Source organism: Nycticebus coucang, chromosome 6 (genome assembly GCF_027406575.1).
Source record: "Nycticebus coucang isolate mNycCou1 chromosome 6, mNycCou1.pri, whole genome shotgun sequence".
Classification (NCBI taxonomy): domain Eukaryota; kingdom Metazoa; phylum Chordata; class Mammalia; order Primates; family Lorisidae; genus Nycticebus; species Nycticebus coucang.
This window is the reverse complement of record NC_069785.1, coordinates 34,654,253-34,682,006: the sequence shown is the minus strand read 5'-3', so window position 1 is coordinate 34,682,006 and position 27,754 is coordinate 34,654,253. Positions and strand designations below refer to the sequence as shown.

General features: G+C 36.9%; 3 protein-coding genes and 1 pseudogene across 3 annotated transcripts; 3 read left to right on the top strand and 1 right to left on the bottom strand.

The window, feature by feature from the left end:
- Positions 1-619: 619 nt before the first annotated feature.
- Positions 620-1,549, top strand: LOC128588304 (olfactory receptor 4F6-like; annotated as a pseudogene).
- Positions 1,550-9,647: 8,098 nt separating this feature from the next.
- On the top strand, positions 9,648-10,616 carry LOC128588292 (olfactory receptor 4F15). Its single transcript, XM_053595025.1, has one exon. The coding sequence runs from the start codon at positions 9,666-9,668 to the stop codon at positions 10,602-10,604; it is 939 nt and encodes a 312-aa protein (XP_053451000.1). The 5' UTR covers positions 9,648-9,665; the 3' UTR covers positions 10,605-10,616.
- Positions 10,617-20,677: 10,061 nt separating this feature from the next.
- Positions 20,678-21,616, top strand: LOC128588290 (olfactory receptor 4F3/4F16/4F29-like). Its single transcript, XM_053595024.1, has one exon. The coding sequence runs from the start codon at positions 20,678-20,680 to the stop codon at positions 21,614-21,616; it is 939 nt and encodes a 312-aa protein (XP_053450999.1).
- Positions 21,617-25,827: 4,211 nt separating this feature from the next.
- Positions 25,828-26,799, bottom strand: LOC128588660 (olfactory receptor 4F3/4F16/4F29-like). Its single transcript, XM_053595536.1, has one exon. It carries the CDS (start codon positions 26,797-26,799, stop codon positions 25,828-25,830), a length of 972 nt encoding a protein of 323 aa, XP_053451511.1.
- Between the last annotated feature and the right edge of the window lie 955 nt (positions 26,800-27,754).

Here is a 27,754-nt window from a genome sequence, read left to right as displayed (position 1 = left end):
TTCCTTCCCCAGGGAAAGACTCTCCTTTGTCAGAATCTTCTCTGCAGTTCCCACAATTGTGTCACTTTTTCTAGTGCTCATGAGTGCCATGATCTCGCATCCTCTACTTTGGTATTTGTTGTCTTCTTATAAATAAGTTGTCTTTTCAATTACAGATGTGAGAAATGTATATCTCCACACCAGAAACATTCATGTATTTTGAAAGAACTTGCCAATGTGATAATGCCTATGGTATTAGTATATTGAGGAATGCTTGTTATGTTACTTAAGTATTTAACATAGTTATTATGTGAAAAGTCTTTAGCTCACAGTCTTTAGCTCAGAAGTAATACTTAACAATATAACATTCAACAGAAGTATTCATTCAAATGAATAAAAGAGTAGTTATTCTGTGCAATATAATTTTTTTGCAATAAAACAATTGATGAATATAAATTGATTTGTGATTGGAACAGTCTCCACAGGCATAAATGAGCCTTTGTCTAGTTTTCTGACAACTTTTAAATTGCCCACTTTTTTTGCCAAGATCAGTGCTATTTGTCCTAAATCAGTGTTTCTCCTTCCTCTCCTCTTTCAGGTGGCATGAGAGTTGTCACTGCTGATGGAGGCAACGGATGAAGCCAACCACTCTGTGGTGTCCGAGTTCGTGTTCCTGGGGCTGTCTACCTCATGGGAGATGCAGCTCCTCCTCTTCCTCTTTTCTTCAGTGTTCTATGTGGCAAGCCTGATGGGAAACCTCCTCATTGTGCTAACTGTGACCTCTGACCCCCGCTTACAGTCCCCCATGTACTTCCTGCTGGCCAACCTTTCCATTATTGACTTGATATTTTGCTCCTCCACAGCTCCCAAAATGATTTACGAGCTTTTCAGAAAGCACAAAACTGTCTTTTTTGGGGACTGTGTAGTTTGAATCTTCTTTATCCATGCAGTTGGGGGTACTGAGATTGTGCTGCTCCTAGCCATGGCCTTTGACCGATAGGTTGCCATATGTAGGCCTCTCCACTACCTCACTGTCATAAGTCCAGGAAGATGCATTTAGTTGTAGTCACTTCCTGGGTAATTGGCCTCATACACTCAGTGACTCAGTTGGCTTTTATTGTATGTAGACTTGCCTTTCTGTGGCCCTAATGAATTAGACAGCTTTTTTTGTGACCTTCCTCGATTTATCAAACTTGCGTGCATAGAGACCTACACACTGGAATTCATGGTTACTGCCAATAGTGGATTTATTTCTGTGGCCTCCTTTTTAGTTCTGATCACCTCATATGTCTTCATTTTGGTGACTGTTCAGAAGAATTTTTCAGGTGGCATATCCAAAGCACTCTCTACTCTGTCAGCTCATGTCACTGTGGTGGTTTTGTTCTTTGGGCCCTTAATTTTTTTCTATATGTGGCCATTTCCTACATCACATCTGGATAAATTCCTTGCCATCTTTGATGTAGTTATCACTCCTTTTCTAAATCCAGTTATCTATACTTTTAGGAATAAGATGAAAGTGGCAATGAGAAGATTATGCACTCAGTTTGCAAATTACAATAAAATCTCTTGAATATATTGAGAATATATAAGAAGGCAAAGTATACTAATATTTAATTTATTATTTATTTATTTATTTTTTAAGACAGAGTCTCACTATGTCACCCTCGGTAGAGTGCCTCAAGAGACCCCGTCTTGCCGCAGCCTCGCAAGTAGCTGGGACTACAGGCGCTCACCACAATACCAGACCAACTGTCTTTCAGGGAAAGTGGTTGGGAATGGGGAATGGAAATTAAAAAGAATAAACAAGTAAAATAAGAGAGAATCTCTTTGTAAACCAATTCTCATAATGCATCATTGACAAAGAACTATGATTACCTCAATCCCCTGTACCTGACGTTAAAAAACAGAAAAAAAACAACTTCTCTTACTTCTTCCTGATATTTTGAAGTCAAATGCCTCCAAATGATAGACACAATAAAGAACACTGAAATTATTTCAACAAGTAGATTCTTTTGTTAAATTCAACAAATATAAGTTAGGTCCCCTGAATTGCAGGAAACTGTACAAATTGTGTTGGAAGAAATAAAACGTAAGTTAGACAAAGCTTGTATCTTCAAAGTTCTTATCACAGTATTTCAAATTTATAATTTATAAAAGTCACATGATAAGATATTTTAAAAATTATTTTTGAAGTTTATTATTTTTTTCTAGTTTATTTGTGTGTAGAGGAAATTGATATTTATAAGGTTGTTTCATTTAATTTCTACGAATCTCTTAGAAAGTGAATATTATCAGATTTTTCTAGAGACATTTCTTTGTGTGGGATTTAGATAGGCAAAGATAATGATAAAGATTGATTTTCTTTAAGATTCCAGTGTCATCCCTCCTTCCTGTGACTCCCTGTGGATGTTTCCCCTTCATTGCTGTGATCACAATGAATGTATTTCTAGGACACAATTTTCTTGGCTAATTGACTTCGTTTTGCAGTCCCAGGTTACTATAGCTTTATTTGGTCACTGTCCTCCAACTGCAGTTAATTAGCTGTTTTTTCCATTTATAGAAACATTTTAAGTACTTTTGTGTGTTCGAGATAATGGTCTGTGACTTGCTGTGAGGGAAGGATGGGGTAAAGTCCACAACAGGAGGAAAACGTTAAACTAGATAAACTTCATCAAGAAGGTAGTTTGTGGCCAGGGCCTGCTAAACAAAAAGCAAACAAACAACCAAAAAAAGAAGGCAGTTTGCTTTTTGCACACGTCAATTAAGTTTTGGCCTGGGGGCAGGAAGAAACAGGTGGTGTTGATGATGAATGAATTTTTAAACCAATGGGGAAATGATGATCACAGCAGGAGAATAAATATGAGTTATCACGGATATGAAGAACAAGAATTTACCTTAATTTTTGACTAGTTCTTGGAAATGACTTACAGAACCATGGTGCATCTGGAGGTGGATTGCAGAGTCTGGAGTCTGCACCATGGAGTGGTTCAGGTAAGGACTGGAAATAGGTTAAGTTGTTAACTATACTGAGAGAGCTTTAGTGAAAATGAAGACAATATGCTGCTTGTCCTCCTAACAAGGTTGCTCTTTGCTTTACTTCTGTCTCTAGAGAAGAGCTAAGGTATAAAGATGAGACAGTTCACTAGGTACTTGTGATGAGTGCAGCTTAAAAAAAATAAAACCACCATTTTATAGAATCAAGATAGAGAAAGAATGATTAAAAACTTGTTTGGAAGAATTACGTCTAAAGATCTAACTTACCCCAAATTAAAAAAATATAGTGTCAGTTAACATTAGATGATGGCAGAACAGAGAAAAAAGAAGGAACTAAATGTATAATGTTTAATAACCTGTAATCAATCCTCCTGTACTTAAAAAATGTTTTTAAAACATTTTAAAATAATTTTTTTCTAAGTAAATACAATGAGATATTGGTGGTGAAGTGGGGAGATTAGGCAAGAGAGACAAAGATACAGGAATCAAATGTGGACCCTAAGAGGAAAGGCTAAAGAAATCGGAATGACTGAAACTAGAGGGTACAGATGAGTGATCTTCATTTGCTCTTACCAAGGTCAAGGATGTCGCACGTTTGTTTCAGATAGTTTCCAACCACTTTTTTATGTCCATAGAGGATGAATTAAGTGGACACCAACTTCATTGAAAAGGTGAGAGATTTCCTTTTTGTAAGAAATTACCTTTGGACTATTATGTAAATAAATACCAGAAAACTCAGAAAAGAAATGGATTTTTCAAACTTGCAAACTCAATGGAGAAAACAAAGAAAGAAATTGTGTCAGAACTTTTTAGATCTCGTCCAGCTCATTGATTTTATTAACCGGGGGATAATGACCATCTCTCTCTTTTTTTCCCAAAATTTTAAAATACAAAAAAAATTACTGACAATGTAAAGTTATAAATCTATTCTAAGAAGTTGTCCAATTCCAACTCTAAACAGGTTTTAATGGAGATTCCATCAGATGCTAGAGTATCTGTATTTGTCACACATCAAAATTATTTAAGTAGTATAAATAAATGATGACTATAATCCACATCATTATAATTATTAAGAACAATAGCTAGGCCAGAGCTACAGAACTCAAGCCAGAAAATCTACCAATGGCAATGGTCTTAGGAGAGAACACGTTCTTTCCAGGGAGGGTCTGGAATACCTCAGGTAATCCAGCATCTCACTCTAGAAACCATTCAGAGACTCACAGATGAATACTTAATATTCAAGAAAGGTGAAGACTTAAAGACAAGAACTGAGTAAGTTTCTAGATCTGCTGATATTTGCTATTTGTATTATTTTCTCATCTTTGCTCTTTAGGGATTATAAAGTAGGCAAATTTTGTGTTTATCCCTATTTCTTCTTTTTCTCAGTCCCAACTCTCATTTCTGGGCTCTGTCCTTCTACCAGCCTTCTGCTTTGAATCTGCCTCCTGCAGCAACTGACTTAAGCTAACCCTCCTTGGGTAATGACGCAGGTTAAAATAGATCACTTATTTCTTCATCACCAAAACTCTCATGTCTTGCATGCCCAAGATCTCAGCTGAGGAAAGCCATCTGGAAATTTGTGTGCAACAGCTTAATGGAGTACCCTTCCCTTAGCAGGGTCAGCAAAACTAGGGAATGCAGTATGCTAACTGTACAGAAAGCAATTCTGATGCTGAGTGCTAAGAGGAAATATTTTTGGGCTCTGGAGCTTTTAAGATCACACATCTAAATAAGCTTCCACCACTCTGGCGTCTCATGCCTTTCATCATAATTTTCCATTTAACTACCCATCTTGGTCTCCTGCTGCATTTAATAACCCAGCTTATCTTTGTCTTTCTTCTCTTCTTGCCTTGCCATCCATTTCATTTCTGATTTAAAAAACACATATAGCTGAAAAAAATTTCCATCTTGCCCTCTGCTTAGGTTCTGTCTGTGTGTAAATTTTACACAGAATCTTGTATTTGTTTTCTGTTTCACCTAATAAATACTTTTTAAAGTCCTGCTCTTTTCCTTGTAAACTAACTGTCAATTTTGCTATCTTTTTTTTTTTTTTTTTTTGCTATTCTGCTTTGTGATATTTTGCTATTCAAATTTCAATTTGGAGGAAGCACCATTAATATTCCCACTTCATAGTATATTCTCACTATTGTTCCTATTTCATGGAAATGTTAGCAAAATTTTGGTTAGAAGCATATTTTTTCCCCTTAGTGAGAAGAAGGTATTATTTTGGTCCTTTTTCGCCCATTTCTGTAGAGTTTTGATTAGTTTATAGTTCATGACATGGAGTTCAGATATAAATGGTAGGATAGTTTGCACAACTCTTACTTAAAATTGTTCTGATAGCTTTTGTGTCTTATTTTATATATGTTCAGTTTATTTAACTACTTTGTTTCACATAATTAATATCTATTTTTCACCTTTATATTATCTCTAATGTTTCGCACATATTTGTTGAAGGAATAAGTGAAGACGACCAGAAGTCTTCTTAGCATTGGTTTTGAGTTGCTTTTCAATCTACAGAAAGAATTATAGCACGTGCAACCTCCCCCCAAGTACTTTATAAATATATACGGGGATAAAACAAACGCATATTTATTAGGAAAAATAAATAGTGTAAAAGAAGCTATAGATGTAAAATTCAGATAAAAGAAGAAGTAAAAATACTAAAATGAGATTTGCTGAAGGTGGGAATCAAACTAGAAGCAGTGTTTGAGACTCCCCAGATAGTCAAGTGTTCTTACCCTTTCTGGAGAAGGGGAATCTGTATGTAGCATTAAAATTGCACTTATTTTAGTGAATATGAGTTCCACAAAAGCAAGCATTCTTGTCAGTGCTATATCTCCCACCTCTGGTGTGATGTCTGGCATTCTGTGCCCTCAAAATGTTAACTGAATTAATAAACAAGAATCATACTGAGGATTGCTCAGGAGTCAATTATATACCTGGTATAACTACTCTGCAAAGAACATATTGATGGACTAATTATCATCCGTTCCTTACCACTGGCGAGCATCGGTTGTCCGTACTTTGTCCTACACGTAATCGGAGTCAGATATCACTCATGATTAGCTACAAGGCATAGACCAGGATACGTTTATCTGCGTCTCTTCCTTTAATATCTCTCCCAGTTTCCTGACAGGCTATCCGAAGTTGCTTCCGTCACAATCATTGATTAGTCTAAGATTTTCCTTTCCTCCCTCAAATACTTGCTCACAGTAAGAAACCATGCTGTACAGAATAATGGCCTTCACAGATGCTCATGTCCTAATCTCTGGATCTGTGAATACAGCACCTTATGTGGCACCAGGCATTTTGCAGATGTGATTAATAAAATAATCTTGAGATGTAAAATTATCCTGGATTAGCTAGGTCTGCTCAGTGTAATCACGGGGGTACTCATGAGAGGAACAGTCACAGCTGCAGAGACGTGATGACTAAAGTAGAGAGGTGATACACTTTGAAGGAAAAAGGGTTCACAAGCTAAGTAAGGAATGCGGCAGCCTGCAGAAGGTGGAAAAGGCAAGGAGACAGATTCTCTTCTAGAACCTCCAGAACAAATGCAGCTTTGTGTACACTCTGATTTTAGCTCTGCAGACTCATAATAGCCTATTTCCTAGAACTGTAAGATGATAATTCTCTCTCTGTGTGTATATGTGTGTTTTAAGCTGCTAAGTTTGTGGTAACTTGCTACAGCAGCTGTAGAAACTAATGCAGAAGCTACTTAAGGAATTTGGCCAGCCCCAAGAGAGGTTAATTGCAATGAATTGCAGGAGTGGAAGTTGGCCCTCTACTTAGGAGGTAAACATCTGCCCTGATTTAAAGGTGGGAAATGCCTGAAGTGTGGGACACTACACAGGGATTGACATTTAGCTATCCTAAGATTGACTTGGGAGAAAACCGATTAAGTGTTGTGCCCAGAGACTTGTTTGGATGATGTTTCTCAGCTGCATTAAGTCAATGTTAACAATGGAGAAGTGCAAACACGTGGGGGCAGTTGCAGCTTGCTCAAAGACCATGCTGTCCTCCACCCTCAGAAACAGCACTGTGTGGACTGCAAGATGACTGCGTCCCTCTGGGCTCACTTCAGCTCATCCTGCATTGCCCATGGAAGATGTATTGCAGAGCATGCACTCGAGCACTTCCAGGAAAGCAGTCTTCTTATTGCTTTGAGGTGAATGAGATGTTATGTGTCTTGCATGTGACAATAAATCGAGTATCATAGAACCTTTCTGGGACTTGTCACTGGAATTTCCAGGAAAATACTAATGCAAAGGAAAAAAATTTTTTTTTTCTGGTGGAAAAGATACTGCTTCCCAGCCATCTCTGGTTACCCAATTGATGGCCAAATATACAGAAACTAGAGCTTTAGGAGGAACAATCTACATATGTGACTTCAAAACCAGCTGTACTCCCAGAAGCCCAGAAACATGATATGCCACCTACCTTGGGTTCTCAGACTACAAACAAATCTGGTGGTCAAGATGTAATAACCTAGAGAAGATTGGTGTTCACGTCGGCTTTGGAGAGCTCTTTAACATGAAGCCCGATTGCTGCAGGGAGACCCTAAAATCCTCTGGACAGGAATGCATCATCCATGTCTTGTCTGTGGGAGTAATGTGCCATGGGAAAGGACTTGGCTGAGGACACTACATGCCTCCCGCTGTCATTTGGAAGGACGTTCTGGGTACATTGCAATGTTTCTAAGCTGAGCAGGTTCACTGTGGATGCACATACAAGGCCTGAGCTTATATCAATGAATTACTGGGAATGGACACTCTACACACTTGATCTTAGCCAAAAGGCTGAGAAGTGATTGGGAATAGACACTCTACATTCTGCCTCCACAGCTCCTGTGTAGTAGCCAATATACCTGTAAAGACATCTCCTCTAGTGAAATCCTCAGCTGATCCAAAGACTTTCTTATTGAAATTTGTATATATGCTTTTTAAAAAGACTGACTCTCAAACTTCATTGTTGTTATTTTTTACTTCTGAATGAGTGCACACTACATTTATACATATTGTATCTCACTACAATAAAACTGTTTTTTCAGAGACAAAGTATAAAGAAATTTTATAACTGAATTTATTCAAATGCTTGGGATTTTTACAGTTTGCCTCAGATTGGTGTTACCTCTTATATTTTGATGCCTTAATTGGGTCAGATCATAAATTTATATAATCTATTGAAGAAATTTAGTGGCATCATTTTATATACATTTGTCACTTATTTATCTTTTGTAGTTATTTTCTATACAAATTCTTAGTAGATGGAAAATTAGACACTTTCTTTACTAACAGTCTTACCAAAAAAGGCATTTCTTTCACACTATTTGTATATTGTAGTTACCTGTGCCTTTTAAAGATGTTAAACTAATACATCAAAGTGAAATATCAGGAGGCCAGGCACGGTGGCTCATATCTGTTATCCTAGCACTTTGGGAGGACAGGCACGTGGATTGCTTGAGCTTAGGAGTTTAAAACCAGCCTGAGCAAGAGCAAGATCCCATCTCTGCCAAAAATAGAAAAATTAGCCAGATGTTGTGGTGGGTGCATATAGTCCCAGCTACTCAGGAGATTGAGGCAAGACGATTACCTGAACTCAAGAGTTTGAGGTTGCTGTGAGCTATGATGTCATGGTACACTACCCAGGGTGATAGAGTGAGACTGTCTTAAAAACAAAAGTGAAATATCAAGGTATCATCTAAATATTCAGTAATCACAGTCATTGACATTCCTGAAGCTTTATGTGTTACAAGCCTCAGAATAGATACTACTTTGGGTAATGTAACTTCACTTTAAAACTTATTGATTTTTTTTCTTTTCTTTCTTTTATGTTTCCAAAGTCTCAAAAAATGGACAACTAATATTTGTAAATAAAAATAGAAGATAATTTTAAAAAACAGATCATGCCCAATCTTATAGATAATAGAAAAAGAAGAAAGACTTCAAATTCATTCTACTTCATCTGGATATACCTGATATCAAAATTGGAAAAAATATGTTGTTATAAAGAGAAATTACAAACATATTTCACCTATAAATGAGGATGCAATATCCTAAACAACATATGAACAAGTTGAATTAAAAATTATTGTTCAAATAATGTACTTTGGTCAAAATTAAATCCAACTTATGTGAGAAACTTATTGAGTTTTATAATTGTTCTTTATTTGGCATTTTCAAACTGTATCTAAATGAAAGTGGCAGCTTTACAAACAGTATATTTAAGTGAACTTTGGAACGATGGACATGAAACAAATAATGGCTGGGATTTATGATTTCTGTCTGGCAGTAAACAGGTATTTTTTCCAGATTTTAATAAAGCAGTCATGTAAAAAAAATTGAATTTAGCAAATGATTCAAATAGCTTACCTGAGGTATGACAAATAGGTTCAGAGAAGGAATTAATTTAGTGGTGCTATATGGGACCTAGCTGACCCCTGTAAATAGAATATTTTGGTGCTATATGGGACCTAGCTGACCTCTGTAAATAGAATATTTTGCTCAGTCACAGCCACAGGGCTCACATGATGATTGCTATTTGGTCATGTGAGATGTCACTGTGATAATGATTTTCATCGCTAGAGGCTTACTTTTATGCACTTTCGTAATCCTTGCTTATGTAATTCTTTCTCATCTTTATTCCATTACCATTAGTTAACATGAAAACTGATCCCCGTGTCTGAGGCCATGGATGGAATGAATCACTCTGTAGTATCCGAGTTTGTGTTCCTGGGACTCACGGATTCATGGGAGATTCAGCTTCTCCTCTTTGCCTTCTCCTTGCTGTTCTACTTTGCCAGCATGATGGGAAACCTGGTCATCGTGTTCACTGTAACCATGGATGCTCATCTGCACTCCCCCATGTATTTCCTCCTGGCTAACCTCTCAGTCATTGATATGATATTTTGCTCAATCACAGCCCCTAAGATGATTTGTGATATTTTCAAGAGGCACAAAGCCATCTCCTTTTGGGGATGTATTACCCAGATCTTCTTTAGCCATGCAGTGGGGGGCACTGAGATGGTGCTGCTCATCACCATGGCCTTTGACAGATATGTGGCCATATGCAAGCCCCTCCACTACCTGACCATCATGAGCCCACGGATGTGCCTGTATTTTCTAGCCACTTCTTGGATCATTGGCCTTACCCATTCATTGATCCAATTAGTTTTTGTGGTAGATTTACCTTTTTGTGGCCCTAATATATTTGATAGTTTTTACTGTGACCTCCCCCGGCTCCTCAGGCTTGCCTGCACAAACACTCAAGAACTGGAGTTCATGGTCACTGTCAACAGTGGGCTCATTTCTGTGGGCTCCTTTGTCTTGCTGGTCATTTCTTACATCTTCATTCTGCTCACTGTGTGGAAACATTCATCTGGTGGTTTGTCCAAGGCCCTATCTACTCTGTCAGCTCATATCACTGTGGTCATCCTATTCTTTGGGCCACTGATGTTTTTCTATACATGGCCTTCTCCCACTTCACACCTGGATAAATACCTTGCGATTTTTGATGCATTTATCACTCCTTTTCTGAATCCAGCCATCTATACATTTAGGAACAAAGACATGAAAGTAGCTATGAGAAGACTGTGCAGTCATCTTGTGCGTTACAGGAAGATTTCATGAATGGATTAGCTAAGAAGAACTATGGATTCTCCTTCATGCTGGCTGCAGAAAGACATTGTGCAATTTCAGAGAACCACCCCAGATTTAGGCCACGTCACATGCCTAAAAACCCACTATATATTAAAATATGGTATTATTTCACCATTAAGTTAGAAGTGATGTTATTTTTTTGATGCTCTGTGCATCAAAGTGCTAAACATCAAATCTTACATCCTTTGTAACCTACTAGTTTGAAAGCCCTTGTTCTAGGAGAGTGCCATGTAATTGAGCAAATAATAATATTTTATCTTTTTCTATACCAGACAGATTTTTCTACTGATAAATAAACTATGCAGTCACACGATCATTAATCTGTTTACTATCTATCTATCTTGATTTTAATTCCTTCTGTTCCTAAATTGTTTGCTTCCCATTGCCCCATTAGATGCTTATTTTCCTACTTATCAGCCTCCTCTGGCCGGCAGTCTGGGAAATTGTTAGTCCTATATTTAGAATATCAGAACTCAAAGTTAGAATGGATTACCTGTATCATTTGTTCTAATCCCCTCAGATTACATATGCTAAAATGCAGGAATTGAGAAGTGGCTGTAGTTTTCTGAAAAGCACACAGGTAGGAATCATCAAAGAGAGCCAGGGGCCAGAAACCATGACCTTGGTTGCTAGCTAGGTCAGTGCCCTTTCACTTCAAAATTAATTTTGTACTTGAATTTATACTTGCTAGTATTTTACTCTTCCAGCTTTTCCCGTAGACCTAATTTTGGGTCTATCTGAAGAGAGAGCTTGATATCCCTCATTTGTATTCCTTTCTTTTAGTAAATTGTTAGTATTTAGCACTTTATCATTTATAAGACCTTACATAATTTCTATCAATACCTGCGTTTCCTTGTTTAGGTGCTATCAGACCTGAATTTTAGATCATTGTTTTAATTATGAAAAAAAGTTAAACTTATTAATCATAGTATTCTTTTATCCATGGTGGTAATCTCAGAGACCCTTGATTAAATCTTGTTATAGGCCTAAAGTTCACCACAATACTTATAGTTGGTAACATTACTTTTTATCCTGGGGAAACAAATGTGATTGGTGAGTTGCGTATCCTGACTAAATAAGTCACACTGAAATAATTATGTCTTTTTCTCAGAAAGAGAAATCTCAAAAATTTTAGCAAATAGAAAATGGAGTATTTGTAAAATATGTGTGAAAGTTCTCTTTTTCCCAAAAGTGTGCAGCTTGTTATCTGTCACGGTTAGCAAAGAGTAGAGAAGAACCTATTAATGAAACTTTCCTTCTTGAGGTGATGAAGATTGATTACCTCTCATTATTCGTGCCCTAGAGAAGAGGATAATTGGTATGACTCATTGGTACTTCTTGTGGTATTGTACAAAGTGCTTTATCTTGAATCCTACGAAGCAGATACTCTCATTATCCACATTTTGGAAAGAAACTGTATAAAGCACAGAGATGCTAAATATCTTCAAGGTTTATTAAGCAGTAAGCCTGGATTCAAAGTCTGCTAGTGTGAATTCAGGAGCTGTTCTCATAACCCCTGCACTGTAATACATGTCTGGTAATAAAATTACCAACCCTCTAAAGCAAGACGCTGTCTCAAAAAAAAAGTTATAACAACAATAAAATTATCAACCCTCCAATGATCATTTCACTATTTTTTTTTCTTTTAGACGGGGTCTCATTCTGTCCCCCAGGCTGGAGTGCAGTGGCATGATCATAGCTCAATGCAGCCTTGAACTCCTGGGCTGAACCAATCCTCCTGCCTCAGCCCAGTCTCCTAAGTAGATAGGACTATAGACACACACCAGCCACACCAGGATGATTTTTTATTTTTGTAAAGGCAGAGTCTCACTATGTTGTCCAGGCTGGGCCTCCAGCTCCTCACCTCAAGTGACTCTCTTGCCTCAGCTTCCCAAAGTGCTGGGATTACACGCATGAGTCGCTGTGCCTGGCTATACATAATTTCTGAGTGTTTACGGTATTTGATACAACTCTACACTTGTTCTTGGTCCTGTGGGTTACAGCTATTATAGTGGGGATTTCACGGAAACTGTCCCATCTTCTGACTAAGATAGTATTTCAAAAATTATACAGGTCCAGGCAAGGTGGTTCATTTTGTATGGGCAGTGGTGGCAAAAAGATGCCCCAAGGATACAAGAATGGTGATGACCATTGTTTTTTTCATTTAATTCACTAGTGTGTCTCTTACAAAATCTAGTCAGTTCTTGGAGAATGCCAATGAACTGTTGTAAACTCATCTCAGTTGTGCCCTTAATGGCAGCTGCTGTGTCAAAAGTGGTATCTTTGCTAGAGCACATTAATGTATCCTTAGGTAATGACACATGACCCTTGGTCTGGTAACTTTTCTTTTCCATGTCTTTCAAAAAGGAGAATTAGTTATAGTTAGCATTCACTTGTAGTGCAGAACATATACATCTACTATTTTACCCTTTGTCATAATATGGTCTGAAGACACCTGGGCCATTTTGATGTTTTACAAATCATCATATGGTCCATTGTATTAATGACATCATGCTATCAAACCAGATGAAGACGATATGGCAGGTATTTGATGCTTTTGTAATACACATGTGATCTCAAGGAAGGAAATGAACTCTATGGAATATTCATGAAATTGTCACATTATACAAATTTGGGGAGTTCCATGTTTTGGGACATGCCAGAAGATCCTCTTCAAAGTAAAGTAAAGAAAGCACAATGCCTGGTAGATGTCTTCTGTTTCTGGAAGAAGCATATTCTATAACCTGGAACACCACTCCAACCCATGTCTAGAATACATGAAAGGCTGTCAGCTCAGCTGGGGCGCAGATCTGGAAAAGGATTTTCTGCAAGTTCAGACTTTGTGCAAATAGTTTTGATTTGAGGGCCATACTACCTGGCATACTCTGTGGTATTAGAAAAATTGGTGAGAAGAGAAAAGGTGTGAAGTTTATATAGCAAGCCAGCTTTTGTACCAACTGGGCCAGAAATCCCTTGCAAGTGGAGAAGGATGCTATCCTATTTGATGCAATACATGCCTTAAGTCAGTGACTGAGATGCTATCTCTTCTATAACCAGAATATACATGTATAAGATCAAGATGGAAGAAGTCACTAAAAAACTCAAATAATTTTATGGAGGAAATCTATACGTTTAGTAGGGTTAGAGGGTCTGGCATCCCTGGGAAGAATGCTTCCAAAGTGGGCATAGCTGGGACTGGCCTCTGACCACTTTGAGCTCTTTGTGTCACATATGGAAAGGGGTCTGTTTCTCATATTTGAGTGGTCTGGAACAAGAGCAAAAACAGAATTCTACAAGCCAAATGTTGAAATATTTGAAAGTTTAATTCAACTTAACTAATTCCTAAGTTAAGTAAGTTCTCTCTTAACTTGTTAATACATGTATCACAAAATATATGATGTCAATGTATGCATATATACACAGAAAATTTGGAAAATCAGCTTTGTGGATTTTGAGATGTTTAGAATAAAATTACAGGAACATGATCTAGAAGGAAGGACATGGGCTCTAGGTGGACATGTTTCTTTGGCCTCTTAATATGTTCACATCATGGTGAAGTGCATGACCAGGAAACAGCTAATTTAGCTTCTTCTGCAGGATGGAGAAGAGGAAAGGGAATGCTTTTTTTTGGGTCTAAGGATACTAGTGCTTGTTGCACTGACACATCCCAATTACCAGATGGAAGTTTGTTCTTCCCTCATGATGGGGACAAGGAGTATTAAATCCAGAATTCAGGGTATTTTCTAGTGTGCTTCTTAGGACCCTTTTGCTCAATAGTTCTCATCAATGGGAAACAATGGCATTCCATCAAAGGATCATCTGAAGATTGTATCCTTTATTGCAGTGGTAAAATAATTTGTTCACCTCATAGGAAGTATACCCTGTCCAGCCTCATTACTGATGGAAGATAAGATGAACTGAGGGAAATTCTGTTATCAAAATAGGCCCCATGACCATCTGCAGAAATGGAGATTTTGATAGTTATGTTTTATGTTAAATAATTACCTTCCTGCCCCCTTCTTTTCTCCCTAGTTAGTTCATATGAAGGACACTGTTCAAGGCCAACATTTTGGGTTTAGATTACTCTGCAAAGATATAACTATTTCTTCTATGATACTAATTTCTTCTACCCTGATATTATTTGTCCTGCCTTGTTTGCTCCCTGTATCAAAGAATGGCTACAAAGAATAAAAGAACAGCTTCCATTTATCCCTCTAGTTTCACTCTCAACCCTTCTCCACCTAACCTGGTGTCTGCATTAAGCTCTTCTCCAGTGAACTATTTGGAGTGTGCCATGTCTTATCCTGAAGAATCCTGATTGATACAAGTATAAAAAATTGACAGTCAAAATTCTTTGTTTTCTCGCTTAACAATTTCATTGCCCTGAAGTACTTACTGAAGAAAGCTTATTGTCTATCTGTCCAGATACATATATTTTTATATGCACAGTGACATACTATATGCACTTTTACTTTCTACTGTTTCACCCAACAGTGGTTGTGGCTGTTTTTAACTATAGAGGTCTTGAATTTGCTTTTCATGGTTTCAGAGAATTTGACGGCATGAATGTAGCATAATTTCCTTAATTTATTATCAACTGATAGATATTTTAATTGTTTCACTTACTATTAAGCTCTTAATATGGGTAGAAATTCTGTACAGCTAAGTCTTGGTACACTTCCATAGTCACTCAGTATGTGATTGTATAAAAATGAAGTGTTCTGCTATTTACTCTAAAAAATAAACTCTTCTGCTATTTACTCTATAAAAATTTAACAGATTGATTTCTATAGAGATGATCAAGTGAGTATAGTTAATTTTTTCAGTTAGCATTATACCTATTTTTGAGAGATTAATTATAATGGGTAATTATTAATAGTTTCAACAAAATAGCACAAAGATATTTAGACATAAAATTCCATTTTTGTTTCCTTCTTTCTCTCTACTGTCTTATTATGAGTTTTTATAACCTTTGGTTGAATTGGACAGAGCAAATGGTTCTCTAGGGCCAAAGTATCTGGTCCATGGGCTTTTTCTAAACCATCACCGTGTTTTTGCAGTGTCACTTGGTCACTGTCCTCTTGAGGTCTCTGTAATTAGCTTCATGTCTTCCTATGGCAGGATATTATATGGCACTTGGTGTTAGAGAACACAGGAAAATCTCAGAGTCCCTGAAGATTCTAGTCTCTTTATACAGGTTAAAAATGGAAGGATGAAAATAAATTTAACAATGGGAAGAGCGGCTTTAGTCCCAGGCATGGTTTTCTTGTTGGAATTGCAATGAACTTGAGTCTTATTCTAAGGTACATGACTGTCATCCTAAAGTGAAGTAGATAGTGTTCAGAATAAGGAATTGAATAGCACAGGAGAATAATTGTAAAAAAATTTATTAACATGTTAGAAAAGTTTAACTGACCTTGGCTTCAAGATAGAATTATATCGTGGGTAGGGAAATGTGAAAGATATTGGGAAAAGTCAAATGGCTTCGTAACATTTTGGATTCAGTATAGGTTGTGATTAATCACCGTTCTCAGTGATGATTATATGAATGATTCTCATCTCTGCAACTTGGTAAAAAGGCAAGAAAATTGATGACACATGAACACTAAAAAGTAAAGGTTATTATATTTTTATCTAAATTTGCTTTTTAAAAGAGATGGGTATAAACTGATCATCTTCTGTAATGAAGGAAATAAATTTATTACGAACTTATCAAGTCTGCAAGGTGGAAAACAGTCTCATAGACACCTAAATAGAAATAAAAGACATGGTGACCAAAAGACCTAAAGTCGAATATGTAACTCCAAAGAGTATTGTTTAAAAAATGCTGTGTAGCTGGATGAGGTGGCTCACACCTGTGATCCTAGCACTCTGGAAGGTGGAGGTGGGAATATCTTTTGAGCTCACGAGTTTGACATCAGGCTGAATAAGAGTGAAACCCTATCTTTATTAAAAATATGAAAATTGGATACTTTTTCTTCCATTCTCGAGATACTTTACTAAGAAGAATATGTTCCAGCACCATCCATGTAAACATGAAAGAGGTAACTACTCAGCCCTACTATGAAACTAATTTATGGCTTTCACATGAAAGCTATAACCCAGTTATAACCTAAGCATATGGTGAAGGGGGAGATGGAGGGGAGGGAGGGGGGAGGTGGATGGAGGGAGGGTGATTGGTGGGATTACACCTGCGGTGCATCTTACAAGGGTATATGGAAACTTAGTAAATGTAGAATGTAAATGTCTTAACACAATAACTAAGAAAATGCCAGGAAGGCTATGTTAACCAGCATGATGAAAATGTGTCAAACAGTCTATAAAACCAGTGTATGGTGCCCCATGATCGCATTAATGTACACAGCTATTATTTAATAATAAAAAAAATAAAAATGTGAAAATTAGCCATGTAGTCCCAGCTACTGCGGAGGCTGAAGCAAGAGAATCAATTGCTTGAGCTTGGGAGTTTGAAGTTACTGTGAGCTAGGCTGATGCCCCAGCATTCCAGCCTGGGCAATAGAACGAGAGATCTGTCTCAAAAAGCAAAAAAAAAAAAAAAAAAAAATGTATGTAGAAAATTTGAAAACAAAATAATACATAAAATGGCCAGAGCTTAGATTTGGTTTTCTTGGTCTCTTCGGTGGTTTGTATTAATTTTATTTCTGAATTATAAGTAGAATGAAGATAGATTTAGAGAATATTGACAAAAATTATTTTAGGGATGGGGTAAGTGAGAAAAAATTCTAAGAGTAAATGTAAAGGGTATCGAGTTTGTTGAGTCTTGTGAACAGAATGCTAACAGTCAACTCAGGTTGTTGGATTTATATATATAAAGGTTTATTTGATTATATATATGAATATAAAACTTTAAGTATTTTATCCCTACCCTTGTGAAGTTAGTGTTATTGATTGAAATTTGATAACCAAATAAACCGACGCTCAAGAGTTTAAGTAACTTGTCTAATTTCAACTTGGTGGCTGAAGCGTGGTATAAATCTTGGTTTTCTGAATCTAAAGCCCATATTTTTTCTAATATACTGTATTGCTTCTTTAAATAAAATCAAAATTATAGTATAACATGGCTTTATGCTACATTTGATATTCTTTATACTTTTAAGCTGTTCAGATTATGTGCTAAGAATTCTTCTCCAATATCATCTCAAATTGCGTTTGTTTTTTTCCCCCTAATGCTTCTTAGACACTTTAGTAGAATACAAAATCAGACACTTGGGTTTTGCTGTAACGTCAAATTATTAGAGAAGTTTCTGAATAGTCACTCTCAATTTCTGTACCTAACATAATGTAAACTGGTAACAGTTTGTGGACTTACACCTCTCTATGGAGGACTGTTTCACAGCTTCAGACTCCAAATGTGAAGAAGGCACCATATATGCTTTTCAGAAGCTGACTGGATACTTGGTGAGTTAGACTTGTACCCAGTTTACAAAATATAAGGGATAGTAAAACAAATGCTAGAGACATAAAGCTAGACTTCACCGATATGGTAAACATGTTATAAATCTTGAATATTAATATATTTGCTAGGTGGGGAGTGGGGAGGAAGGGCTTATTTGCTTGAATAAGGCTTCTATTCTGGGAAGTGCATACCATAGTTGGAAAATGTGAATAGATTTGTGTGACTTGAGCCAGGCTGTCTTAGTAGGGAAGCAAAAAACAAAAGAATTTGGAGTTAAATTGCTGTTACCAATGTTGAACAATCTTGTATTTCACAAGGAACAGCACACCAACTACTTTGAGGGAAAGCAGAAGGGTGTTAAACAGAGACAACTTGGTGGAAGAGAACACTGCCACGTTACAGCCAGCTCTATGTGTGATGACAATTACAGAGTCCATGAGCATATTACATTGTCCCTTCCCCTGCCAGCTTTAATAAGTGTAATTGATCAAAAAAGTATATATTTGTGGTGTATAATGTGATGTTTTGATATATGTATACATTATAAAATGCTTAATTCAAGCTAATTCACATATTCGTTATCTCCCATATTTATCATTTCTTTGTGGTGAGGAAGTTGATGCTCTGCTCTCCTAGCAATTTTCAAGTATGCACTACTTAGTCACCAACTGTAGTAACTATGCTTCACGATAGAAGTCTAGAATTCATTCTCTGGTCTCCCCTTTCACATTCTGAAATATCCAGACACTTTATCCCAGGGTGAATTTGCCCTTGTCCCTCTGATGACCCAAATCAGATCTTATTACTTTGCATGGTCATATTTCTTTGTCACTGTTACTTCTAGTATAATTTCATTCACTTACATTAATACATTAATTATAATGTTTAAGTCTTGAAGGTAACTTAGAGCTGTCTGTCTCATGCAATCGTTTTAGTAGATCAGCAGAGCTTTTGACATCTTAATACAACACTCTACCACCACATTCATGCTATTTATACTTTCTCAAAGACATTAAATGTTAGTATTTTATCTTTTCATTGAGACAGAGTCTATCCCAATCTCAAACTTGCTATCCCAGCAATCTCAAACTCTTGGGCTCAAGAGATCCTTCTTGCCTCAGCCTCCCAAGCAGCTGGAACTACAGGTGCCTGCCATTACACCCGGCTGTTTTTTCAATTTTTAGTAGAGATGGGGTCTTGCTCTTGCTCAGGCTGGTATAAAACTCCTAAGCTCAGGTGATCCACCTGCCTCAGTCTCCCAGAGATCTAGGATTACAGGCGCTGTTCCTGGCCATTAAATGTTAGTTTTTTTTTTAATTTGCAAAAATTTTTATTTATGTATTTTTTTTTGGGGGGGGGGATTTGTTCAGTCAGTAAGCTGGAAGAAATTTTTATTTTATTTTATTTTAATTGTTGGGGAATCATTGAGGGTACCAGGTTACACTGATTGCATTTGTTAGGTGCAGTCCATCTTATAATTGTGTCCCACCTCCCATCTTATAGTTATGTCCCACCATACACCATGACCTGCTCTTCCTCCTCCCTCGTTCCCTCTCTCCGCTCCTGCATTCCTTTAAATGTTAGTCTTAAAGCAACAAAAATGAACACATTTACTAGCAGGATCCAAAGATACAGGTACTCCCTAAAGGTATAGGTGAAGTGACACAGACAAGCATGTGCACAACACATACACACATGCACAAACATAGACACTCCTCAGGAAACAGTTTCAATACTTAATATTTTGTCTTATTTAAAATAATCTAATAACACCCACTGATTGCTATATTTAACTGTTTTAACACTAATCCAAGAATTAAAAAAACTAAGCGTCTTAGATCTATGTTTAAATAGACATACTGCAGAACTGTCCTTGTTGTAATTCAAATTGATTGGACATACAATTTTATATCTTTCCTAATTTTACATATATGAATGAGATCTTAAGAATTTGTCTTTCTATGTTTGTCTTATTTTACTTAGCATTATCCATGTTGTTGTAAATGACAGGATTTCCTTCTTTCTTAAGGCTGGAGGGTATCCCATTGTATATGTGTATACGTGCTCCCTTTCCTGCCTTATTTCCTCTATCCATTCACCTATTAGTGTACACTGAGGTTGTTCCCACATCTTAGCTCTTGTGAATAATGCTGCAATGAACAGAGGAGTGCAGATATCACTTTGAGAACACTGATTCCAATTCCTTCCCATACGTACTCAGAGTGGGATTTCTGGATCACGTGCCAGTTTTAGTTTTAATTTCTTGAGAACCTTCACACTATGTTTCATAATGGCTATGCAAATTTACCATTTTCACCCACAGTGGACAAGAGTTCCCTTATTCCACAGCCTTGCCGACACTTGTTACTTTTTGTCTTTTTGATAATAGGTATTCTAAAAGGTATGAGATGATATCTCATTGTCATTTAAATTGGCATTTCTATGATAATCAGTGATGTTGAAAAGTTTTCATGTATCAGTTGTGTATTTGGTTGGTTTTAAGGCTGAAATGGAATTATGCTTTCATTATTTTAACTTCTCTCCTTTTGGTTTATTAATACTTAATACGGTTATTCTAATTTATATTTTCTCCCGTTCTCCTTCAGGCAGTAAGCCCGCACAGTCAATGGATGGAGCCAATCACTCTGTGGTGTCAGAGTTTGTGTTCCTGGGACTCACCAACTCCTGGGAGACCCAGCTGCTCCTGTTTGTGTTCTGCTCTGTGTTTTATGTGGCAAGCGTGACGGGAAACTCTCTCATCATGTTCACTGTGACCTCTGACCCTCACCTACACTCCCCCATGTACTTTCTGTTGGCCAACCTCTCCTTCATTGACCTGGGTGTTTCTTCTGTCACTTCCCCCAGGATGATTTATGACCTTTTCAGAAAGCGCAAAGCCATCTCCTTTGGAGGCTGCATTGCTCAGATCTTTTTCATCCATGTCATTGATGGGGTGGAGATGGTTCTACTCATAGCCATGGCCTTTGACAGATACATGGCCATATGTAAGCCTCTCCACTACCTGGCCATCATGAGCCCACGAGTGTGCATCTTCTTTTTAGTGGCTGCCTGGATGACTGGCCTCATCCACTCCATGGTTCAGTTGGCTTTTGTGGTAAACTTACCCTTCTGTGGTCCTAATGTGTTGGACAGCTTTTACTGTGACCTTCCTCGGTTTATCAAACTTGCCTGCACAAACACCTACTGGCTGGAATTCATGGTCACAGCCAACAGTGGATTCATCTCTGTGGGCTCCTTCTTTATATTGATCATTTCCTACATTGTCATCATTCTCACCGTTCAGAAACACTCTTCAGCTGGTTCATCCAAGGCTATGTCCACACTTTCAGCTCACGTCACTGTGGTAGTCTTGTTCTTTGGTCCTTTGATATTCTTTTATACGTGTCCATCTCCTTCCATACACCTGGATAAGTTTCTGGCCCTCTTTGATGAAGTTCTCACTCCTCTTCTGAATCCTATCATCTACACATTCAGGAATCAAGAAATGAAGGTGGCAATGAGGAAAGTATGCAGACAGCTAGTGAATTCCAGGAAGATCTCATAAGTGATTTCTTGTCTTGAGAGTGTCCTCATTGACTATTCAAAGTCATTGCTGCTGGTCAAGTTCAGAGAGAAGTCTCTTTTTGTCCTAATTGGATTTATTATTCACACTTAAATTGGGTCTATTTTGTCTTCACTTAGCAGGAAAAGATATTAACTTAAGAAAAGAGAGAAGGCACCAGCCCCCTATACTGAGGCTGGCGAGTTCACACCCAGCCTGGGCCAAACTGCAACAAAAAATAGCTGGGAGTTGTGGTGGGCACCTGTAGTCCCAGCTACTTGGGAGGCTGACGCAAGAGAATTTCCCAAGCCTAAGAGCTGGAGGTTGCTGTGAGCTGTGATGCCATGGCATTCTACTGAGGGTGACAAAGTGAGACTCTGTCTCTAAAAAAAAAAAAAAAAAAAAGAAAAGAAAAAGGAAAGAGAGAAGGAATTACATTAAAAATATTTAAAAATCAAAGATTATAATAACTTTGATCTGAAATTCTTAAGGAATAATATTTATGTGAAATAATTCTTATAAGTACAAGAAAGCATACTTCTTTAAGGCTCTCTTGAAGAGGAAAATCTCTAATAGGGGTCCGTTTCATATACAGAAAGTTTTGGCGGCATGCAATGTGCATTCACAAAGGGAGACTGAACTGGGTCCTGTTACTGTATCCTGGAGCTTGCCCACTTTCTACCCACCTTTTTGGTTTCTGTCTGAGCTGTGCATGGAGATAGCATCTTTGAAAAGCATTCACATACATGAATCTAAAGGATGCATGTTTTGGGATAGAAGCTGTGTGAGCTATTTTTTTGAATACCAAGAGAGAATTGAGAATACTTTATGATTTTTCTCCATGGTCAACATTATGCTACTCAAACACATTCAGTTTTTATTTCCCTTTCCCCCTCTTCCTTTTTCCTCAGCCAGAGTATGCTCTCTGGTCTAGGAAGGTTTTTTTCTCTTTTCCTCTCTTAGGCTTTCTTCCTTCTCCTTTTTCCCATTCACTCCTCTCTTCTCTCCCAGTTCCTTTCACCCCATGCTCTTTCTCTTTCTAACCTCCCATCACTGCTGTGCCTCTTAAATTGCTCTCCTGATTTCTGATAAAATGTGTACTCTGCAGGTTTCATGTCTTGATGAGCTTGTGTGTGTTTGGTCTTGAGGCCTCAGATGTGAAGCGTGAGCAGAGTGGAAACAGGCAAACAACAAGGATAGAGTCACCGAGTTTCTTTTTTGTAATAAAAGAAATTGCAAACATTGCCAAAATTTTAATATATTATTGCTTCTTTACAGGCACATATTTGAAGTTATGTGCATAGATGTAACTAAAACAAGTAGAGTTTACTTCCTGAACCATCTACAACTTTCTAGACATTGGGCTTTGCCTTTTCTATCCTCTTTCACATTCTGAAATATCCAGTTGTTTTATTTTAGGGTGAGGCTACCCTTTTCCCTCTGATAAGCAAAATCAGATCCTATTACTTTGCATGGTCGTAGTTCTTGGTCACTATTACTTCTAGTATACTTTCATTCACCTACATTAATTATAATGTTTAAACAATATAACTAACTTTCTGTTTCACTGAGAGTTCTTGAAGGTAACTCAGAATTGTCTCATGCAATCATTTTAGTAGACCAGCAGAGCTCATGAGCATCTTAAATACTATGCCGTACTACCACACACATCCTATTTATACCTTCTCAAAGTTAGTAAATGTTATTTATAAAGTAGGAAAAATGAACAAATTTATTAAGAAGATCCAAAGACACAGACACTCCTGAGCAAAGTGACACACACGTACATGCACGCACACATGCACAAACATAGACGCTTGCCAGGACAAATGTTTCAATATGTAATATTTAATTTTATTTAAAATTATCCTCATAATATCTACTAATTATGTATTTAACACTAAACCAAGAATTAAAAAACCCTAAGCGTCGTATGTTTTATATTTAAGTGGACGTATTACAGAACTGTCATTATTTTAATTCAAATTGATTGAACAGACAATTGTGCGTCCACCCGTGCACACACACACCCATATAGACAGAGGGGGCCAAAAAATGTATACACATTTTGAGAAAAATACTATTAAAATTATAATAATGTATACTGATAACAAAAGATGAATACAAGTCACCTTGAGCACCTTATATTGCAGAAGTCAAACGAGATTTAAGTATTACAAATATAATATAGTTTCTTAAAATGTGTAGACTTTCTTTGGCACCCTCTGTACATATGCCACATTTTATTTATCCATTAATCTGTCAATGGACACTTAGATTCATTCCATATCTTGGCAGTTGTGATTAATGTTGCAGTGAACGTGGGAGTGCAGATATTTTTTCAATGCAGTGATTTCATTCCTTGGATAAATACCCAGCCATGGGATTGCTGGAACATACAGTAGTTCCATTTTTAATATTTTAAGGGACTATCATACTGTTTACTATAATGTCTGTACTAATTTATATTCTCACCAAAAGTGTGGAAGGGGAGAGTCAATGCCCAGACCAATTAGGAGGTGAGGAATGAGAGGACTTGAACTATGTCATTGACACTGAAAAGGACGAGAAAAGGACAAATTTATATTTGAATATGTATATTCTTATGTTACAAAAGAAGAATAGACAAAATTCTAGAGGGTGGGAGTTAAGTCTAGGTGTCTCCAGGATTCCCGCTTGAAAAAACTGAATGGAATCACCAATCTAGGTGAGAAATGTGGGCAGAAGAACTCAGTTTCTAAGGGGAAAGCGACAAGTTTAATAAAAGTTGTATGTGGAATGTGCTTTCAAGTTCTGTTGTCTGGGGTTTTTCTTGACTTCAAGAAAGAAGTCAAGACTGTGTTAGAATTTTGGGAGGCTATTTCAGAGGCACACAACACTTAATATGAATTTTTTAAATACATAAAACAGTAAGGACTACAGAAGGAGTGCCAGTATAGCTATCCTCAAGTTCAAGAGGCTCTAATCTTTTTGCTGAAATTCAGTGGCAAATTTGTGTAAGGGAGAGGGTAAAGATCTGTCAGAAATATTAATTTCATCCTTGAAATTAATCTTTTACTAATAGTCTCTTGCTGTCACTACTAGGATTGCTACAGGTCATTCTGGAGCTCAGGCAGAGAGTGTAGGACAGTTTCCTAACAGATTGTTTAATCCACACTCAAATGATAGTGTGTTCACATGACACTTGCTCCTATTTATTTGGTACCTCAGAGAGAACAGTAAGATACTCTTTTTGAATAGTTCTTTATACTATTTTTGAGTAATGTATTTATATTTAAAATAATTGTATATAACAACTTTATCACATGCAAAACTTAATGTATGAAATGTATCTTAATTATGTCTTTAAATATCCTCATTTATAGTTAATTTTGTAATTTTTAAAAGTTTCTGCACTTTGTATTTGCTTTTTATTTACTTATAAACCTGGTTCACATAAAATAGAAATCTTTTGTACTTTATTTATTTATTCATAAACCATTGTTTCCATTTCCTCTTTTTAGCTCAAAAATATTTAATCTACTTAAAATTATTAGATGTTCACATTTTCTTTTTGCCATATGAAAATGATGATTATTGTTTAGGAAAGAATTTGGGTAAAAAATTATTGTTATACACATTTACATTATCTTATCTCAAAACATTTTATTGCTTAATAATATTAATGTTTCCTGAATTGTCTCTCTATGATTTTCCCCAAATTTCACTTTCTGATTCTGACTATATTTAAAAATCTTAGTACTAATCATATCTGAGTGTGGGTGAATAAATTATGACGTCAAAGCCTCAAATACTATAGCTTTCTAGGCAATTATCCTCATTTTCTTTATTCCTCCAGGTATGTAGACTGTGAGAAACTCAGAGGGCAGAAACGTAGGGACATAAGCAGGTTAGAAGAGATATGCCTTTGAGAATCATTGCTAAAGAGAAGAGTGTCCAATATTTTGTATTAATGAGAAACACACTAAGTATGTGAAATCTGAGCAATCACCATCAGTGAAGTCTTCACTCATAATAAGCAAGGGCACTACATTCCATGGCTGAATTCACTTCTCAATATTTTTAGGATCCTTAAAACAGGGGTTTCTTGTGAAGAACTGATCAGAACAGAACAGAGTACTTGAGGAGAGATGTCATAGTATATACTGAAAACATTAACTAAACTGAAAAGTTTTGTGAAATTTTTAATGAAAGAGATTATTTGCCAAGAATACTCAAGATGAATCAGAATTTCTTGGACTGTGCATAAAAAAATTCTTCTTGAAACTTAGGGCCTTAACAAAAAGTCTCCTCATTGCCACCTTCATGTCCTTATTTCTAAATGTATAGATGACAGGATTCATAAAAGGAGTGATAAGGGCATCAAAGATAGCTAAAAATTTATCTATGGGTAAGGTGGGAAATGGCCACACATAGACAATAATGCAAGGACCAAAGAAGAAGACCACGACAGTGATGTGAGCCGAGAGGGTGGAGAGGGCCTTGGATGAACCACTTGAAGAGCGTTTACGAATTGTGACCAAGATGAAGATGTAAGACACAATCAAGATGAAGAAGGTGCCCATGGAAATGAAGCCACTGTTGGCAGTGACCAGAAACTCCAGTTTATATGTGTCTATACATGCAAGTTTGATGAACCGAGGAAAATCACAATAAAAGCTGTCCATTTTGTTGGGACCACAAAAGGGTAAGTTAACAACAAAAGCCAGTTGGGCCAAAGAGTGGATGAGTCCGATTGTCCAAGCAACAGTCATAAGAGAAATGCACATTCTTAAGCTCATGATGGTCAGGTAGTGGAGGGGCTTACAGATAGCAACGTATCGGTCATAGGCCATGACTATGAGCAGTACCATCTCTGTGCCCCCAACAGTGTGAATAAAGAACATCTGAGTAATGCACCCTTTCAAGGAAATAACCTTATGTTTTCTGAAAAGGTCGTAAATCATCTTCGGGGTTGCAATACTGGAAACACCAGTATCAATGAAGGAGAGATTTGCCAGCAGGAAGTACATTGGGGAATGTAAATGATGGTCTGCAATAATTGTGAGCACTATGAGAAGGTTTCCCAGCATACTTGCTACATAAAACATTGTGAAAAACAGAAAAAGGAGAATCTGAATCTTCCAAGAACAGGTGAATCCCAGTAAGAAAAATTCAGACACCACTGAGTGATTTCCTCCATCCATCAATTTCCTGTGCAAGGATGACCCAGGAGTTACCTGAAGCACAAAACTGGACGAAAATAATTTTGAAGTCAAAAGAGACATTCTGGCAATAGAGTAATGACACAAATGTGAGAAACTAAAGATCATCTTGCCATTTTACACAGTTTCATGGAGTATAAAGTTCACACAGAGCTATCCCTAGAACTGTTTTCATACCCAAATCGTTAATATTATTTAATCATGTAGCCTCAAATTTAGTTTGGGCTTTAATCAAGAAGGGAAAATGTATGCTATAGCACCTAAAAATTTAAGGAGAGAAGTATCAGAAAGTAAAGAGACATGCTTCCTAATTTGCACATGGGAAGAAATGCCTCAGAATGGAAACATGCTAAACCAGAGAAAAGTGACTGATTTTTGTCTGTTGCATGCAGCCATCTTACTACCTTCTATTGTTTGTTTGTTTTTTTTTGCCTAAATGTCTTGGATTTTCTAGGTTTACAATCATGTCATCAGCAAAAAGAGGCAACTCTTTAAATTTTTCATTTTTATTGGTTTAAGAGGCATTCATTTCTTTACCGCCTTATTAACCTGCCAGTCCTACTATGCTGTTCCTGGTTACCATCCCTTTTCTAGTGACACAATTCTCTAATTCTTATTTTAAAATAAGATGTCAATGATATCCCCTGCCAACGTGTTCTATTTCCTTTCTTCTTTCCTCCAATATTAATTAAAATGAGATCTTTAGAATATCTTTCTCCCTCTCTTATTTCCTCTCCCTACTCCTTTCCTTCTTTAACCTTCTGGAACTGCTACGGGTTTAATGTATCATACCTCCCAAATCTATCTCCTGTGGTTTTGCTTCCTTTCATGATTTTCATCTCATTATCTTTACCCTAGGTGCTTTTAGATATATCTGTTACAGCTAATCTTCCAGCCTCAAATTTGGATTTCAAAAATAACTGGAAAACTGTTCAGC